At 35.4% G+C, this 18723-nt stretch overlaps 1 protein-coding gene across 3 annotated transcripts in view; it reads left to right on the top strand.

The window, feature by feature from the left end:
* The window catches only part of rhea (Talin_middle and talin-RS domain-containing protein rhea), a 155975-nt gene extending 137549 nt beyond the window's left edge, over positions 1-18426 (top strand). For 2 of the 3 annotated variants that reach the window (XM_083136732.1, XM_083136723.1), the window contains exons 42-46: positions 1379-1504; positions 3404-3649; positions 4900-5180; positions 7251-7373; positions 13240-18426. In XM_083136732.1, the coding sequence (XP_082992858.1) occupies positions 1379-1504; positions 3404-3649; positions 4900-5180; positions 7251-7373; positions 13240-13612 (1149 nt within the window). In that variant the 3' untranslated portion in view covers positions 13613-18426. The remainder of the gene's footprint in view (positions 1-1378; positions 1505-3403; positions 3650-4899; positions 5181-7250; positions 7374-13239) is intronic. The other variant, XM_083136740.1, reaches the window with a different exon arrangement.
* The last annotated feature ends 297 nt before the right edge of the window (positions 18427-18723 follow it).

Here is an 18723-nt window from a genome sequence, read left to right as displayed (position 1 = left end):
TGCTGAACAGATTTGCGATAAGAGAAGAAGTACGTTACTTTCAGAAGTGCTTCCAAAACTCGTGTTTCTGAAGGTGAATCTGGCAGCAGTAAATTTCCAACATTAAGAACAGTAATTCATTTTGCATTTCAAAGAACTGCTTGTGTACTAATGTTAAATCTCTTGAGAATCTATGTTTTTCTTTAAAGTTCACATAAGCACTTTTTGTAGATGCAAATGTACATAGCAAATTTATTTTTGTCATGCTGAAAATAACATTCCATTTCTGTTTAATAATCTTATGTATCGTAATCGGTTAAATATCCACATTGGTATCGGTTCCAAAAATTATCGGTGAGTACATCGGCATCGGTAAATTTTCATCTTCGTCACATCCCTACATTAAAATATAACTTAAACTCAACCAAAGGGAGTTTGCTGAATTACATACAATATTCGCAAGATATTTTTTTGTGTAATTAGTTAGTATACCTTGTATCTATAGGTGAGGTTAATGAGCAGTTAATTAGGTAACAGGTATAATGCAAATCAAGTATGGAATCCCCATGAAATGTTCTTATAGTTTACATATTGCTGGTTGATAATGCAATAGCAATTTATGAGGTAGGATATTTTGTGTGTCAAACATGACCCATAAAACTGTTACATAAAATGTGGATCCAGACACAGTTGGCTTCAAAATAGATCAACCCAGCCTTGTAGAAATAGTGATCTACAAAAAAAATGATATTCAGAAAAACAAATGTCTATATGAGAACAGCATGCTGATTATGCTTCGGAAGGGATCGAAAGTTAATATTTTAGTATAAAATCTTGTTAGATGGGTGTGATAATAGTTGTCTGAATGTTGGTGACATTGGTTCTTTCTTTAAAGGACAGAGTAAGATTAGCATGCTGAATAAATAATAAATCAAGAGTGTATTGAGTTGGTTCACACCATTGATATGCACATTAGTTCACCTGAAGAGACAAAAATGCTGTTTTGAAATTTAGTATTGGATTAGTTGGGGGAGGGAGAATAGATAATGCCAGTTAAAATTATCTGTGAATTGTGTGGTAAGTTTTCAGTTTAATTATTTATTGTTGATCATTATAAAACTATTTAAGAGTCATTTTAAACTGTAAGAATTGGTCAGAGTAAATGAATAAGTGCATTGATATTGGAGCCAGAAAAACATATTATTTAACACTAGGTTTATTTTCGTGTTCACCTAAGTCAAATGTACAATGTATATCTAAATGTTATGATGATGATATTACTAAAACATGTTGCTGCATATATCTAATTTCTCAGGTGATGTAGGCACCCTTATTTATGTTATTGATTACTGACAGTTAGTTCACTAATGTTATTAGTAATGTGTTTAAATTCTTTTAGGAAACTGACGAGAGTCTAAATTTTGATGAGATGATCCTGGAAGCTGCCAAGTCCATTGCTGCCGCCACATCTGCCTTAGTGAAAGCAGCATCAGCTGCCCAGAGAGAATTGATAGACCAAGGAAAGGTATGTGTTATTACAAGGTGTCTTGGCTAAAATTACCCAAAAAATACACAAATATACCTCAACAGCTATAAGGTTTATTGATTTTTTTTTATTATTATACAAGGTAACTCACCAAGTTTTTATGAGGGTTTATAAAGTTCAATGTGGTTCTACAAGCTCTACTTGAGCTCTCACCACGTGTTTTCCTGCATCTGAGGCATTATTAGAGCAACTGTTACACTGTTGCACAGCAATGATACACTGTTTTAAATCGTCCGGATCGTGAGCTTTTCTCTGATACACTCAGTTCATAACAAAACCCCAATTCTGCTAACCAAAGCATGCACTGTACCTTCCGCTGCAATGTTTTCATCTCAACTGAGCCATTAGTTATTCTTACACTGTTTTTGTGACTGCTGGTGACATCTGCACCAGTGACCCTGAAAGTGTGAGAAAACAACCCTTGGGGAAATTTCTTGCAGACTGAAATTTAGAGTGGTTCTTGCGTTATAATTTGTTATTTTTGGATACTTTCAGCCCAGACACCTGGTATATATTATTCACTGTTTTGTAGTAGTCAGATTCATTTACAGAAAATAAATATCATATAAATTTGATTGTGTTACTAAGAGATAGTGTATATCTGTGTGGGTGGGGGGAGTGGGGGTCTGCAATGCATTCCTTTGAGCACAATATGCCTGGAATGTAAATTACAATTTTTAGAAGTTGAAAGTAGACATGTTGAAGATATAAACGTAGCCTACTTGTGTTTTCCTTTCCAATATACAGTGAAACCTCGATTTTACGTTTTTCAGGGGACTGAGTTGGTATAACTTAAAATGCAGGAAATTGAAAATCTGGGAAAATTTTATAGCATTATGCTTGATTGGGACCATGAAGAATAATGTGGAAAAATGTAAAAGCAGGGAACGTAAAATCGGGGTTCCGCTGTGTCAGTTCCATTCTGAACCCTTCATCTGGATATTTCGGAGATTATACATTATATAAAATGATTAATTGGTTTAAAAGGATGACAGTTATGATTTGTGCAACTTATCTGTAAATAGTCTTTGTAATAATATGTGTGAAAGCAAATACTTTTTTTTTCTTCATATACACAGGGTGAGTCAAAAGTCAGGAACCGTAGTGTTATTCACTTCAGCTTATATTATCATAATATGCTCAATATGTTCAGCATCTTCAGCAAGGCACATGTTCAGATGACGCTCCCAGTTTTTCAGGACACTGAGGATTGTGGCAGGCTGTATTTGCGTGGCACATTCCATTATCCTACCTTGAAAATGGTGTAGGTCGCAAATCTGGGTGGAATAAACCATTGCCTTCAGGTGACCCTATAGGTAGTAATTCATTGGTGTTAGGTCAAAGAACCTCGCAGGCCACTAAATGGAGCACCAACCTATCCACCTCCCCAGGAACTTCAGTAAAGAGTCCTCCACGTTATTCACATATTAGTCTTATGGTTTCTGACTTTTGACTCAAAGTGGTGTGTGTGTGGGGGGGGGGGGGTGCAAATATGAACAATGATATACCACACTTTGCAACCGAGTTCATGTACAGAAGAAAAGGAAGTTTACAAGTTCCATGAAGTTATAATGGAGGTTCAGATACAATGAAAGAACTACTTAAGTGTGACTTTAGAGAAATCTTAAAATTTCTGTGTACTCGATTTTATTTACCAGCCTGTTTTGCTGAGGGTTTCGGTTATACATAAACTTAGAATAACTCGAAAACACACACATATGAAGAAAGGGAACGAGAGCATGTTCTTTAGCAAGTATATGATGTGTCTTCAAATTTATGTCACAGGGACACAAAAAAGTGTGAATGTCATTTGTATTTCATCCAGATACCCATTTGTGGGAAGTTGCTTATGAGTGCATTCTTGTTTCCTCTTTTAAGGTGAGCAGACGTCCTCAATCAAGCTCAGATGATGGCCAGTGGTCGGAAGGATTGGTTTCCGCTGCCAGAATGGTTGCCGCTGCAACCCACAGTTTGGTGGAGTCAGCCAATGCTTTGGTATTGGGACAGTCTTCCGAGGAGAAATTGGTGTCGTCTGCTAAGCAGGTGGCTTCCTCCACAGCCCAGCTGCTTGTTGCCTGCAAAGTGAAGGCAGACCCTGACAGTGCTTCCACAAAACGACTCCAGGTAAGCACCATGAAGAATATATTCATTTTAGGAATGTTCATTTTGTTATTACACCAGTATGCTAATAAGGGGAGAGGGTTACTGGAAATAATTTTTAAAAAGTGAAAAACAAAGTTGTTGCACAGCACCAACAGAAATTAACGTTAAATTTACTAACTCTGATAAACTTGCTATTCATTTTTTCCATGTAAGTTTTTTTTCAGCGATCGATTTCGCCACTCGTCTGGTGGCTTTGTCAGGTGCCAGACGAGTGGCAAATTCGATCGCTGAAAAAAAACTTAGGCAGAAAAATGAAGAGTAAGTTTATCAGAGTTAATTACCTATCTCCGCGTAACTGCCAAACTGATATCTTTAGATACAACTTAAATTTACTTTTTCAGTTTCTGCTTGCCCTATAGAAAGTTGTAATTTCAGTTCAGTTGTGTGCCTGTAATAATGCACTTGAGGATGTACAGAGTGGTCACAAAGTAGGTGTACCCCCACCCCCCTTTTATTTTTGACACTACAATGGTTATGGTTGAATGCTTGATCTAAAGACATACCTGATGGTTTAAGAGTCGAGAACATTGGTATGGAGACCATCATTTTTTTTGTAGCACAACTGAATTCTGCATCATGTTCTGGCAGAACACTCACTTTGTGACCACTCTGTATTTTTGATTTCTCACTTAAGTTCCATTGTCATATGCTGCTGGTTAGTTTTAAATACATTTCCTGATAAAACCACAAACATTATTTAATTTTCCATTTTCTGGGTTTTCTTACGTCATTGTGTGTGAAGACTGATATCCTTATTGCTTGATTCAAAATGTTTTCCAACAATATATATATAAGGAAATGCTTGCAACCAATGTGATTAGTGTATTGTTATTGCAAATATTTGTCAATATTGCAAACACTAGCAGAATTAATAAGAAAATGATACTTTTAGTGACCTTGAATGTTTATATACACTTTAACATTTCAACAGATGCATATTGTGTTGAAACAAAAAAAGAGTAAATTATCAACCTCTAAAATTAAACAACTTCTCACTGCTTTGCAGTGAAGGAAAGTAACGGTCTCTTTTGTGTTATTTACCAGTAGCTTCTTGTTCAAAGAAGCTATTTTTATGTTTATGATTAATTCCTTTGAGTTTGTTCAGGTGATATAAAAAATACAACATTACAACACTGATTAATGTTAAATGCTATATGACTTAAAGGTAATGTTATAGAATGGTTATTTTTAAGATGAACTTTAATCCGCAGGCTGCAGGAAATGCTGTGAAACGAGCAACAGACAATTTAGTCAGAGCAGCCCAGCAGGCCATTCAGCAAGAAGAGGAGCGTAGCTTGGTGCTGAACCGTCGCATGGTTGGTGGCATAGCACAGGAGATTAATGCCAGGAGCGAGGTGCTCCGAATTGAACGAGAACTGGAGGAAGCTCGCAATCGACTGACAGCCATACGGAAAGCTAAATATGAGAAGGGAGAGCAACCGTCGGACACAGAAAATGAAGGCTATGGAAGTGGCTATGAGTCGTTCACAAGGTGAGTGTATTCCGTTATGTACTCTTAGATAAGATGATCTCACTTTTCTTGCAGAGAAAGTGCAGCTCTGTAATCATTGTTATCTATTATGCACGTTGCTCATCAAACATCAAAACATATAGCACATAATGAGAAAAAAAAGTGTTTAACACGTTGCTTTCTTCAGGCCAGTTTGCACATATGTACAGTTAACAATAATGGCTGCAGAGCACAGATTACACATGTTCTAATAATGACTACAATAAAACTACATTTTCACAGTAAAGTGTCATGAGTCATGACTAGGAAGTCATTACCCAGCTACCAATTTGATAATTATGTACACAATATGATGTTAAGTCAATTATATTTAAATTAGAGATGGACCAATATCACTTTTTTACTAATACTTGTAAAATACAATGTATTACTCTTAGCAAATCAACATTCAAATTTGTAAAGCTAATCTTAAAAAAAAAAATAATAAACAGCACAAAATATTTTTCAGATTTATTTTCGTGGTATTTGATCATTTTCATGAAAGTAGTGAAACATGAATTCAGTACTTAACATGACTCTTTAACTTATTTTTTTCTTAAATATGAAAAATTAGTGCATAATCTTTCAGTTTTGTGCATAACTGTTTCTTACAATAAGAACAAGAAGAAAATAATAGTATTGCACTGAACCTCTCAGGAACAAGAAATTAAAAATACAGCATGCTTCAAAATGGTTTGAACGATAAGGAACAATGGTTTGAACGATAAGAAACTGTTCCAGGAGCGAACTTTATCAACAATTAAAGTTCTATGTAAATACTTTTAACCATATCCTCGAGTTTTGTTTGCAATGGTCGTAGTAGTTCCAAATTTTTCCACTGGGTGGCAGGGTGATAAGTTCCAAGATGGCTGCCTGTGGTGCAGAGAAAGCTTTTTGCATCCTACAATTTCACGTTTGTCGGTCTGTTGTTAGTGTTCAGCATGAGTTTCGTAATGAACCACCATCCAAGAACTCCATACGTAAGTGGTATGATAAATTCAAGACAATGGGATGCATTTGCAAAGCAAAATCGTCCGGTAGACCGTCCACGTCTGAGGCAGATGTCGAGAGAGTTTGAGCTAGTTTTCAATGCAGCCCCCAAAAGTCTGCAAGGAAAGTGAGTCAAGAGCTAACAATGCCTCGAGCAACTGTTTGGCACGTAGTGCGTAGGCGTTTAAAGATGTATCCCTATCTAGTGCAGTTGTTAGAACATTTAACACCTAATGATCACACATCCCGCAAAAAAAATTGTGAGTCATTTCTAGAGTTGGCAGTGGTGATGATGATTTTATTGACAAACTTTGTTTCAGTGATCAGGCTACGTTCCATGTGACAGGAAGAGTGAACAAGCAAAATGTTCGCATCTGGGGGACTGAGAATCCTTGTCAAATCGTTGAAGTTGTGTGTGATTTACCGAAGACTAATGTGTTTTGCGCCATTTCATCTACCAAAGTGTACGGTCCGTACTTCTTTCACGAAGAAACTATGACTGGACAAACATTCCTACACATGCTTACTACAAATTACCTTAATATCAGACTGCCAGACCGCTGGATTGGGCGATCTACTCAAAATTATCAACAGTTACTATGTTGGTCACCAAGATCCCCGGATTTAACCCCCTGTGATTTTTTTCTGTGGGGACATCTAAAGGACATTGTGTATAAACCTCCTCTACCCGCAGATGTCAATGAACTGAAAAAGCACATTACTGCTGCAGTGCAAAATGTTGATGCAGACATGTTGAAACGGGTCTGGGCAGAATTGGATTACCGAATTGATGTATGCAGGGTAACAAAGGGGGCTCACATTGAACATTTGTGAGATACTGTGTTCAAAATTTTATAAAAAAAACTTGGACAGTTTTAGGAATTACATGTAAAATTTAAAGCAATTTGGAAGAAAAATAAAAAAAATATAAGGAGTTCAAATCGTTCACATCATTTTGAAGCAGCCCGTATAATTATCAGCAGTTTGACTGATTAATGAGCCTCATCTCTAATTTAAATGTAAGTGCCTCTGATTGTTTGTATGAGTGGAGTATTTTTGCAGATCTGGTAACCATGGACAAGTTGTTGTATGGTGGCATGGCCAGGTATACCCAGGTGGTGTAAACCAATACCTGGTGGAGGGAGACAGATATTATTTGCAGCCAGTGTCACCATCTAGTTACAGGCCAGTTACTCTAAGATACAGAATTGTGGTCGTTTCCAGTGAAGTGTTGTTTTTGTGTGATATCTGGTCTGCATTGTTTGCCTGCTCAAAGATTATTCATTCTTTCCTAATTGTATCTTTTTTCCAAATGCATCACTTTACATGAACTCTGAAAAAAAATAATGAAGTACAAAGCATATAATCAAAATGTATAAGGTCAGTTTTTGCTTTAATGGTCAATATCGGTTAACTTAAACAGGCAGGAACACTTAACACTATCAACTGAGGCTAATTTTAACCTCTCCCACCATTGGTAAACTCATTGATGACAGATGGGAAATATATCTCCCAGTACGTGCAACGTCCCTCTAGTGCACTTCTAAAATGTTATTTACCATGGCTACAGAAATCTTAATCTCGGGGGGATAGGTTCTTTATTCGAGAATTCCAAATAAGAAAGCATTTTATAGCCAAGAGGATATAGTTAAATGCGGATCTATATTCTGATAATCAATACAAAATACAGAGAAAAAATATATATATATATATATAATCGAAACGGTATTCTTTTCTTGTATCTATTTCTTCTATAGGAAAAAGGCTGGTTGTTCTTCTTTGATTATCGAAAAGGCTTCTTCTTTTATTGTCAAAAGGCTTCTTCTTTTAAAGGGCTTCTTCTTTGATTATCGAAAAGGCTTCTTCTTTTATTGTCAAAAGGCTTCTTCTTTTAAAGGGCTGCTTCTTCTTTGATTATCGAAAAGGCTTCTTCTTCTTTTATCAAAAATCTTCTTCTTTTTAAAAGGCTTCTTCTTTTTTTATTATTTCTTCTATATACAAGAAGTCCAATTGCGTCGTCTAGCTTCCTTTTCTTTATGCCTTATATATGTTTTCTTTCCTTTTCCCGTGGGTCTTTATCATTACTTCCCTGGCAATTCTCATAACTACATTTACTAGATGGCGGTAAGTCTATGACCTTCAGATGATAGTTATTTTCTTCTTTTGAAATGTCATATCGTAAACCCAATGGATCATTACTTATAACTGGAGGTTGGATAGTTTCCCCACCCTCTTGTCTTCTTCGTTTTAATACATATTCCTTTACTCTCTTTCCTGCTTGCTTCCCCCACTTCTTTGGCATTATACTTATATAAAGGAGTAGGGTCGACTAAACTGACACTAGCGCCACCTCCTATGTAACGACCAAAGGGGGATAACCAGGATCGCTAATAACAAGCGCTACCAATGGCCCAGTGCGACTAAAAAGGAGCGCAACCGTAAAGTGCTTCGGGGCGTCTAATTTGACAACAGCGCCACCGGGGACAAACCAAGACTACTAGAAGGAAAGGCTGGGGTCAGACACGCCTCTTTTCGCGACTGCCGCGGGTGTGACGTCATTGGGCGGACAAAACCCAGCTGAGTCTTTACCCCATACGGAAAGAAACGTGGAAAGGCTGATTTGTTTTGTTCTTTTCGCTCCTTTTTTCTTGTATTTCTGGATTGTTGGGTTCAGGGTGCGAAATCGTGGAGGGGACGAGGGGGATTTCCCCCCCACCAGCAATCTTGGCCACAAAAAAAAAAACACCAAAAATTTCCCGGGGGAAAGAGTTTTTGTTATAACAATGAAAAGATAAGCAATTACTTTTAATTTCAAATATACTTTACTAAGAATAATATTGAAAACACACACAAATTAGTGTAGTTGTGAGTGTTGAAAGCTTTCTGTCTCAAGAGATCATTAACAAATCTACATCAATACGCACAGTAAAAGTAAAACAAGAATGCAAAACAATAATAACTATGAAATCTAATTGATTTATATTAACATAGTGCACAAACTAAACAAAAACTTACACATAATAAAACCACTTCAACTGCCATAATTTATTAACATCTTTAACCGGTTAGTAAAGGAATTAGTTAGCTGCTTTACACTATCTGATATGTATGAAAGTAACAAATTAATTTCTAATTAATAATCACAATAATTATTTTAATTGAGTAATTTATTTTTACTTTTAATAACATTACAAATATGTACATCGTATAATTCACACATATGTTTGTGGGGAGGGGGGTTGTAGGTTACGAACTTTCTCCCCCTCACCAGTTTTCAATGATTTCGCACCCTGGTGGGTTGTGAGGTGTTGCAGTTCACAATGCCTTCAGTGAGGTGTTGCGACGTGTCGTGATCTCCGATGAAAAAATAAAAACAGCGGACGACAATATATAACTGAACACATCGCATCTAACGAGACTTGTTAGTGGATTGCAATACCAGTAGTCTCATTACACAACATCAGGCTACCATACACTTCAAAATACACAACTTGCTATTTATATACGAGTGATGCTTAAATGACAACGTAGTTCAACTTCCGTCCTCCATTGTTCTATTATTTATTCAGTCAAATTTTCATCACAATTCCCCTCCCCCAAAGTTAAGTGGACTCAACCAGCTTTCACATACCCGCCTGTGGGCACCCTTGTTCGACATTCCACTGATTATATATACGTATAAGTATATAAAGTGACCCTCGACTTTCTTCAGTTCTATGTCTCAAGTTTTCGTTCAGTGAAAAGTTTTTTTAAAGTGTGTCTTACATAATACACACGGAACTTCCTCACATTCCTCCCTGTGTAGTCCAAAGATTCATAAGACTCAGAATTGTAATCTGAATAAGGAAAATTAATTAAGAAATAAATACCAATAGTTGAAGCAAAGTTACCAAATTTGAAGAAGTTAAGTGAAAACAGCTCCTCTCTCACTCCTAAAAGAGAGCAATAGACGAGATTGTTTTCTTTTACATATTCAACTTATCCATAATTTTGGTTTTCTGGCTTTCTTTATTTAACAAAATTATTTTACGCATTCAACATATATATTTTTCTTTCTGCCCTAACAAAATGCATTACTAGGTGTATTAACCGCAATTTTACATGAAACTAATGTTTCACAGAGGAATGTGACGACATATAAACTACCGATAAAATGTGTGCGTAAATGGCTGTGTAATCCAACTGTAAGGACATACGTTATGTCGGATCCTAAGTAAGTCTGTGTATTCACTCCCAATTAGCTTCTGGGCATAATTACGGCTCTTTTTTGTTCATAATTACTGCTTTGATTCGGTTGCGAAACCGGAGCGTAGAGCGATCTGTCCGCGCGTGACGTCACGCCTGATGTCAAGGACCACGTGATCAGGTATGGCCCCAGCCTTCTTCTCTACTAGTCTTGGGGACAAACAACCAAAACACTGACGATGTTCTCCTCATCAGAAAAATAAAAAGAGATAGATTTCTGAATTCGTTCGCTTACTTAATAACTTTCCTAAATGTTTCATTTGCGGCCATATTCTTAATTATTTTAATTTACTATATACAACATTCTATTTATTTCTTTTATAGTATTTGAACTCTTCTTTTATATATTTCTCAATTTAATATAATATATATAATCCCTCTTCTCCGCTCTAAGTTTTTTATAATTTCCTTTGCTCCTCTTTATATAGCGTGCTGCCATCTCTCGTCGCACTCGGGAAACATTTCTTCTTTGCATGTCTCGTTGTGTCATCGGAACTGGCACATGACATACGGCATGGCAACAATTAATGTGCTATTTCTTGTATATGTACGAAGGCATGACATACTCGAATTACAAAACAATACATCCATTTTTACCATTATTAAGAAGCAAAAATTGAAAAAGTACTTTGTTACCCCTGTAGTATTATGGGATAGATTTACAAGAATGGCTTTAACTCCTAAACCACTGCACTTTTTTTGTTATTGAAATTTTACATGTAATAATGAGTAAAAAAGGCCGATTTTCAACCACATGGCAGCAATTAATGCACCATTTTTTTTATAAAAATTCCACTTTTCTCCTTTCTTTTAACACTAATTATTGGGAGGCACTTGTTTTTAATACTTGGTGACAAATTTGAAAAGTATGCACTTGAAAAGATTCCATCAGCATACAGGCACGCGAGGCTCTGCCTGATAAGAGGTTAAAGTGATAGAGAGAGCCACAGTAACATAAAGAAACAATCTCACTATTGGCTCAACTGTGAACAAATTTATACATACCATATGTGTATTCGAATTAAAAGGTACCATCGGCTTTATAAAACTGCCTTGTACTTCATTGTTGTATTTGTTCCTCTCTATCTCTCATTTTCTAATGGTGTGTCCTGCCTGTTTTGATTCTCCCCCTCTATTTACCAGTTTCTGTAGATTTTTTTGCAGCATTAGGAACTGGTAAATCTCTGGATATATATATATATATGTGTGTGTGTGGAGAAAGGGATATCATATCATTCAACGATTTTCACAGTATTATGTTACATAGCCTAAAAAACAAGTTGCATCCATGAAATATGATAAAATCTGTCCTTAACACATACATTAACATGTAAACGCACATGAAAGATGATGATAGTTTAATAGGTGCATTCAAAAAAATGCACGATTGAATGCTAGTGGGTGGTAACTTGATACATCTTGGTTTGGTCCTTTTTCAAGTCTTACTTGCATTTTTGTTAAACACCACACAGAACAAATAAACAGTATGATAAAAGACACTTTAAAAGTGTCCAAGCTTTTGGCTCCATCCTGAGGTCGTCATCAGGGCTGGTCGAAAGAAAGAGAGTAAGAAGCAGCAGAAGTTCCAATGTTGCTACTTCCTGTCTGCAGGATGACTCTGGGATAGAGTCAAAAACTCGGGCAAACTTCTAAAGTGCATTTTCTCGTGTTTATTTGTATGATGTTTTAAAAAAAATGTTGTCGACACGTGACATAAGAAGTTGTTTATTGTCATTTACTTGCATGTTAAGAGTTTGAACATGCACCTAAAACTTTTATGCATGCGAGTTACTGAGATCGTTAGGAAGTAAGATTCATACAGGATTAGGGATGGTAGCTTTCCTGGTGACCTGATTCAAACTTAACCTACCTGACAACACTTCTTTGAATTATACAGTATTCAATATCATATTTCAAAAAATTTAATTATTACCTTGAAGGAGTGCACGAGCAGTACTTCTGTAAAATGCAAGAAATACAAGGGTTGATAAAATGAAAAGGTACAAAACGTCATAACAACGGAATCGTTTATATAATACCGATGCCGCGATGGGAGAACGTAGCGTGATATGTAGGGGTGCGATTGGAGTCACCACGTGGCATCGGAGCATGCATCGAACGCGCATGCGCAGGAGAGAGCAGAGGCTCCGATACAGAGCGCCGTCCAAGTGACGCGGCAGTTTGTGTTCGGACAGGATGGCGTTAACATTGGCAAATTCGACTGTTGAGGAGCAGCGAGGCGTTATCCGTTTTCTGACAGCGGAAGGTGTTAAACCGGCCAATATTCATCGCCGGATGGTGAACGTTTACGGGGAAGACTGTGTGTCTGGCAAATCAGTGAGGAAATGGAGTGCCCGTTTTTGTGCAGGCCGTGAGAGTTTGCTTGATGACCCGAGACCAGGTCACACACGCGGAACTGGCCAGGTTCAAGTGGGAGCAGCTAGACCATCCACCCTACAGTCCGGACTTATCCCCCTGTGACTTCCATGTGTTTGGTCTCCTGAAAAAGCATCTCAAAGGAAAGCGCTTCACCTCGGACGATGAACTCAAGGACGCTGTGAAGGACTGGGTCGCGTCACGGCCAAAGGAATTCTGGGAAAAAGGAATCATTCGGCTCGTTCATCAATGGGATCAATGTGCTCAGGCCTATGGAGGATACTTTGAATAAAGTATTCATTTACACCGACAGTGTTGTTTTGTACCTTTTCATTTGATCAACCCTTGTATTTGGCTACCAGTTTATTTACTTTTAAGAATGTTTTCCCTGCACTTCATTGCGAAAATAAATTTCCTCTTCTCCTTTCAGATATGAGACAAGGTCATACGACACTGGTTTGCCGACAAGCCCAGGATCCTTATCCAATTCTTACAGCAATTACAATAACCCACAATCAAATGGAGTTGGTAATGGTGACAAAACCTACAGTCCAGTTAGGGTGCACCAACCAAGCGAATCACCTCATCCGAATTATGCATCATTGTCTTCCAGTCACAATTATTCAGGAGCATCCAAACACAGCTTCTCTGACTCGAGTCAGAATTACGTCACGTCCTCCCATAATCTCTCGTCAAGCAAAGAGGATGGAGTGGAGCAAATACTTAAGAAATCCTCTCAACGTATCGAGCGCACAATTACAATGTCTACCTCCTCAAAGTCCTACAGACTAGAGGAAAGTTAGAATGTAATGTACTTCCGGTCATTTCTAGTAAACTGAAAAGAGAACTGTAGTTAAATCCGAATTTTGTAAAGAAAATTGTATAAAAAGAATTGTGCTTGCCTCACATGAGGTTCCTCATACTATTGTATGGTGCTAAAGTGTTTTATTTTAGTCTATAATCAAGTAGTAGTAACAGATTTTTTATTATTGTCTATAATTATCAGATATACAATTGAATTAATAAACAAGCACTTGGTTTGAAATAGTGTTTGAAATGGTTGGCTACTTTAATTCAAAAATATATATTTTATTTAATTAGAGGTAATATACAATTAGCCCCTAGAATAGTTGAACATGTCTGCCTTGTTTTACTTTTGTAGTTGCACACTGTGGAGTAACATGGCGCCAAAGTGAAACAAGATTGCAGTGTGGTTGAAATTTTCTTAGTTATCTCAGTATTTGGAAGAACTTAACAATTTCGACTAATGTTGGTGCACAGATTCATAACATTAGTAACCTTTATATATTTTAAAATGTCCCCCACATAACAAGTATATTTACTGCTGGAATGACATCTGAAGTATTTTTATGTAATTTAAGGTTCTATTCAAGAGAAGTCCTGTTAACCCTATATGGTTCAATAATTGTAACAATAGAAGGGTAACATATCACACGACATAATGAAAGAAACAACATATCATTTCTGTAACTGATTATTTTATTCTTATTTTGTTTTATTTTGTGTGTGTGTAATATTATGAAGTAGAAAATATACTCAATGATCAGTGCTTATGGAATTGAACAGTGGAATTGCTAGTGGACTTTTATTCTCTGTATTTGTTTCACCGAGACATCAATAAGAATGATTTGTTAGTATAAAAGAAGTATAGTTTAGTGCAGTTGTATCATATGCTATTTGCACTTGATAAAGTTAAGTCAGAATGAAATTTTGTTATACAAATCCACACACACTTCTGTATTGATCTAAGAAAATCATTTTATAACTTATATCAGTCATATCTTAAGATTTTTGTAATATGGTATTCTGATTTGTAAGGAGTGTTCTCTGAAAAATGTTTATTGATGAAAAGGAAAAGCATTTAGTTAATACATGAAAGGAATTTTAGTAAAAAATTACTACATACTCTTGACTTGCATAGAGACCATTAGTTAGTTACATGTCATTTCCTTTGTAATACATCAGCATTAAAAGTACAGAGTTTATGACAAGAAATTGTAGCATTACCTTTTATTTGTTGTTCGTTGAAATATAAACAGCTGTCCAGCTGTGGTCTGTACCTGTAAAAGTGTCCTGAGAAACATGGCCCAATGTATATCACACGTATCATTTTGTATTATTCCTTTTTAGGCTATATTTGTTCCACAATGATATCTGTATATTCTGCAAATTGATCAACTGCCTTTTAAATTTCTGTACGTACTGTCGCCACAGTAGCTTTCTTTGGATTTTGCTCTTCAGTAGATTTTTATTAAGGGGAAAATATGCGAGTGGTGCAAGTTTTTCCTCGTGAAAATAATCATTACTTCACACAAATATTGCTGTGTTCCATCTAGAAGTATGCACAATATACATATAATCTGCAGTGTATCAATAATAGTGTAATCCATTAAAATACAAGAAAGCACATTTCAAACAGTGGTGCATTTTTGAAATCATCTATCCATTGAAGTAGAGCATTAGGAATGTATCCTAACAGTTATTTGTTTAGTACAATCAATGCATTTTTTTTAAAAGGAAAAAAAGATATTGTGGACAAACTGCATATCATGCTTCTAGTTGTTAAGAAACAAAAAGAAAGAAAACCAAGAGAAACATTTCATTGAATTATTTATATCAGTTTAAAAAATTATCAAAATACCAACAATTTTGCTGCTCTGTATGTTGGCAGTTTTATTCCCAGTAAAATAAAAAGAAGTATTTGCATGAATGTGTTCTGTCAGTATTTTCTTTCTGTCTTCAGCAGGAATAAGACTTGGGGGACTAAATATGATTTAATTGTACAGTTTACACATTGTTACATTACAAGTAGTTTGTAAGATTTATGTGTTTTTTTGTAAACTTTTCGTGTAGATAATGTATATGGTAGGCATCATGTGGAAAGTCCTTAATATCCTGCCATTAACCAATCATTGTTGCTTTCTGTGCAAGATGTGACTTGCCAAGCAACACATTGCTTTCGCAATTGTTCCTAGCTAATCAAAATGATATGCCATATTCTGTCCTTATTGCTAGGAATAAATTTGTGTGCCATTCAATTTTTTAGTAATCATCAGAAATATTTTATTATATAGAGCCTTGATTTTTTATTGTGCTTAAATATATACTAGAAGAAAATATATTTGTGTGTGTGCGTGTGTTTCTTAGGAAATAATCCTAGTAATTCTTTTCTTATCTAATGTGTAAGATGTTTATATACACATTTTTTTTTAAAGTAGCAATTAATTTTTTAAGCTAAAATTGGCTCCAAATGCCATGCAATATTTGCTGCTTGAGGTTTTTATACAATATGTGTGTTGTTACATATGCATTCTATTCTGTAAATGAAGATATTTTTAATGAAGTAACTTATGCTAAAAAAGAAACTGAAATCCGATTATATGTGGGTCTTTTATTAAGGGTGTGTGAATTAATGACTTACATAAATCTTACATGTTATACATTGTTATCGATGATGTTGTTTAGCTACATAAAAAAATAATGAATATGAGGGAAAACACCATGTTAAAAAGAATACTAATGTTTTTGTTTGGCTGGTACATTATTACACAGAAAACAAGTATGCTAGTCCTATTGTGGATGGTGTGATAGACTCATATTATTTTTGTCAAATGTGGATATTATATGAAGGGAGTTTACTTGCATATTTTGCACAGATTCTTTGTTTTTCTCCTTTTACATAAAAATATTGCATTTTGATATTACGCTTGCTTAGAGTTAATTTCTATGTGTAGCCATATTAGATCATTTTATTGCACTTAACCACTCACTGCCTCTAATCATTCCGGTTACATAAAAGAATACCTCATATATGTATATATATATATATATACAGGGTGAGTCAAAAGTCAGATTACATAGGGATTTATAGTTTATCTTCAATGTGTGCACCTTGAACATCAATGCATTTGTGCACGCGATGTTTCCAGTTCTCCAGAACCTTTTGCAGAACGTCCGGCATAATCATGTTTGCACATTACACAATGCATTCCTTCAGATGCTGGATGTTCTGAATCTTAACTGACCAAACTTAAATGACCCCAAAGGACAAAATCCATTGATCTGGAGACCAAGGTGGCCACTCAACAGGTTCATGGCGACCGATCCATGCACCAGGAAACTGAACATTCAACCATTCATGGACAATTAACGAGACAAGGAAAACTTCCAATGTAACCTGACTTTTGACTCACCCTGTGTAAGAAATTTTCATTGGAGAGACCAAATATGTGAGCTCATAAAAATTATAAACTGTGGATGTGTGTTTTGCTGAGTTCACATTTTTCAGATCATAGAGTAAATTGAAACTAAAGCCTTTTCTTCATAAGAGAAATCATGCGAGTTCCTGTTGAATGTAAAATAATGAGATTTCTTGAAATGTCTATTACCCATCCACATGAAGTTAGCTACGATACAAGTGTCCTTATGCTATTCACTCATGGTTTCAGTGGTAGAGGCCGTTTTGCAGAAGAAAAAAGTAAGTTGTGTGAAGTGGGATCTTAGAATGTAAAATAATCCATGCGAGTAGGTGGTGATAAACTAAGTAATGAGATACAGATATTGGTATCATTATTTATATACATGTTACATACAAGACATTTGTAGGTACTAGTATGGTTTAAAAATTGAGTTTTGAGCCTTCAAACTTATCCAAGTGAAGAATTGATTTTTAGATAAATAAATGCCTTATTTTGTCTTGGAAAATTCATGTCTATAGTTGGATCAGATTAATTATAGTAATGTGCATTTCAGATTAAAATAACCTAGATAAGTACAGTATCTGCTTTGAAATTGTTCATTAGAAACCTCTTTATGGTGAAGCAGAATATAAAATGTAAGTTTATTAAGTATTATGATGTTACTTCACTTTCATTACTTCAAGAAAAGTACATTTACTTATGTTTATAATGGTTATTTTTGGGTGCCAAAAGAAAAATGTTGAGCATAACACTTGCATCTGTCTATCTCTTAATGAATTGGTACATTGTTCAGATACCTGAACAGAAATCCATAGTTGTTATTGTATACATCCACATAATTCTTAGCATGTTGTAAAGAAGTGAATTTAGTTATTTTGTAATATGGCAGATGAAGGTACTTAAAAAAAAAAAATCTAGGGAAACTTGATTACAATAAAACTTTTTATAAGAGTATGTGTTGTGAAATAAAAATTGTTAGCGAACAATGAGAACAAAACTATTTGTACTGCAAATTCAATGTGTTTCCTACTTAGAAGAAATCATTGATAATTAATATACCCACAAAAAAATAGGTTGAAAAGTGAGACATAGGTTGAAAAGTGACTTGTTTGCTATTTAGATCATTGTATAGTTATGTCTGCTGAGGTACTAAAGTTCATGTATTTGAATCCTCAGGGATATGTAAGCCTTTATTTGTACATATACTTCAAATAGAAATAGTGAGAGAGAGAGCTGAAATAATGGAATGTCATGCAAATCGCCTACTGCTAGCTGAGTTCATGTTTTGATTGGTATTTCAATATAAAGGAAGAATTAAAGATAATGGATTGTTATTTTTATGAGAATTGCTATATATTTCATGTACAGATCTGATCAAATAAAAATGTGTACCATAACTTGGGACTTTTAAACTTTAATTCCTATGTATATGAGTTGAGCTTCAAGTAAATCGAACTTTTTTGATTCTTGCTTACGTTACTGTTTGTGTCATCACAAAGTATTGTAAAATATACAACAGAATACGACTGAAAAGCATTTTTTGTCGTCGCTGCTGAAGAAGGATGTAATATTTCTTCTAGACAAGATCTGGTTACCTTCAAGGTAAAAAAGTAAAGTCTTTTATGGTTTACCTGGTGTTGAAAATGTGTATTAATCTATTTCCAAACAATGAAAATGTACTAGCATCAGCTATT

The sequence above is a fragment of the Lepisma saccharinum genome, chromosome 1 (genome assembly GCF_977018435.1).
Source record: "Lepisma saccharinum chromosome 1, izLepSacc3.1, whole genome shotgun sequence".
In the NCBI taxonomy this organism is placed as follows: domain Eukaryota; kingdom Metazoa; phylum Arthropoda; class Insecta; order Zygentoma; family Lepismatidae; genus Lepisma; species Lepisma saccharinum.
The sequence above is the reverse complement of the archived record's forward strand: the minus strand, read 5'-3'. Positions and strand labels throughout refer to the sequence as shown.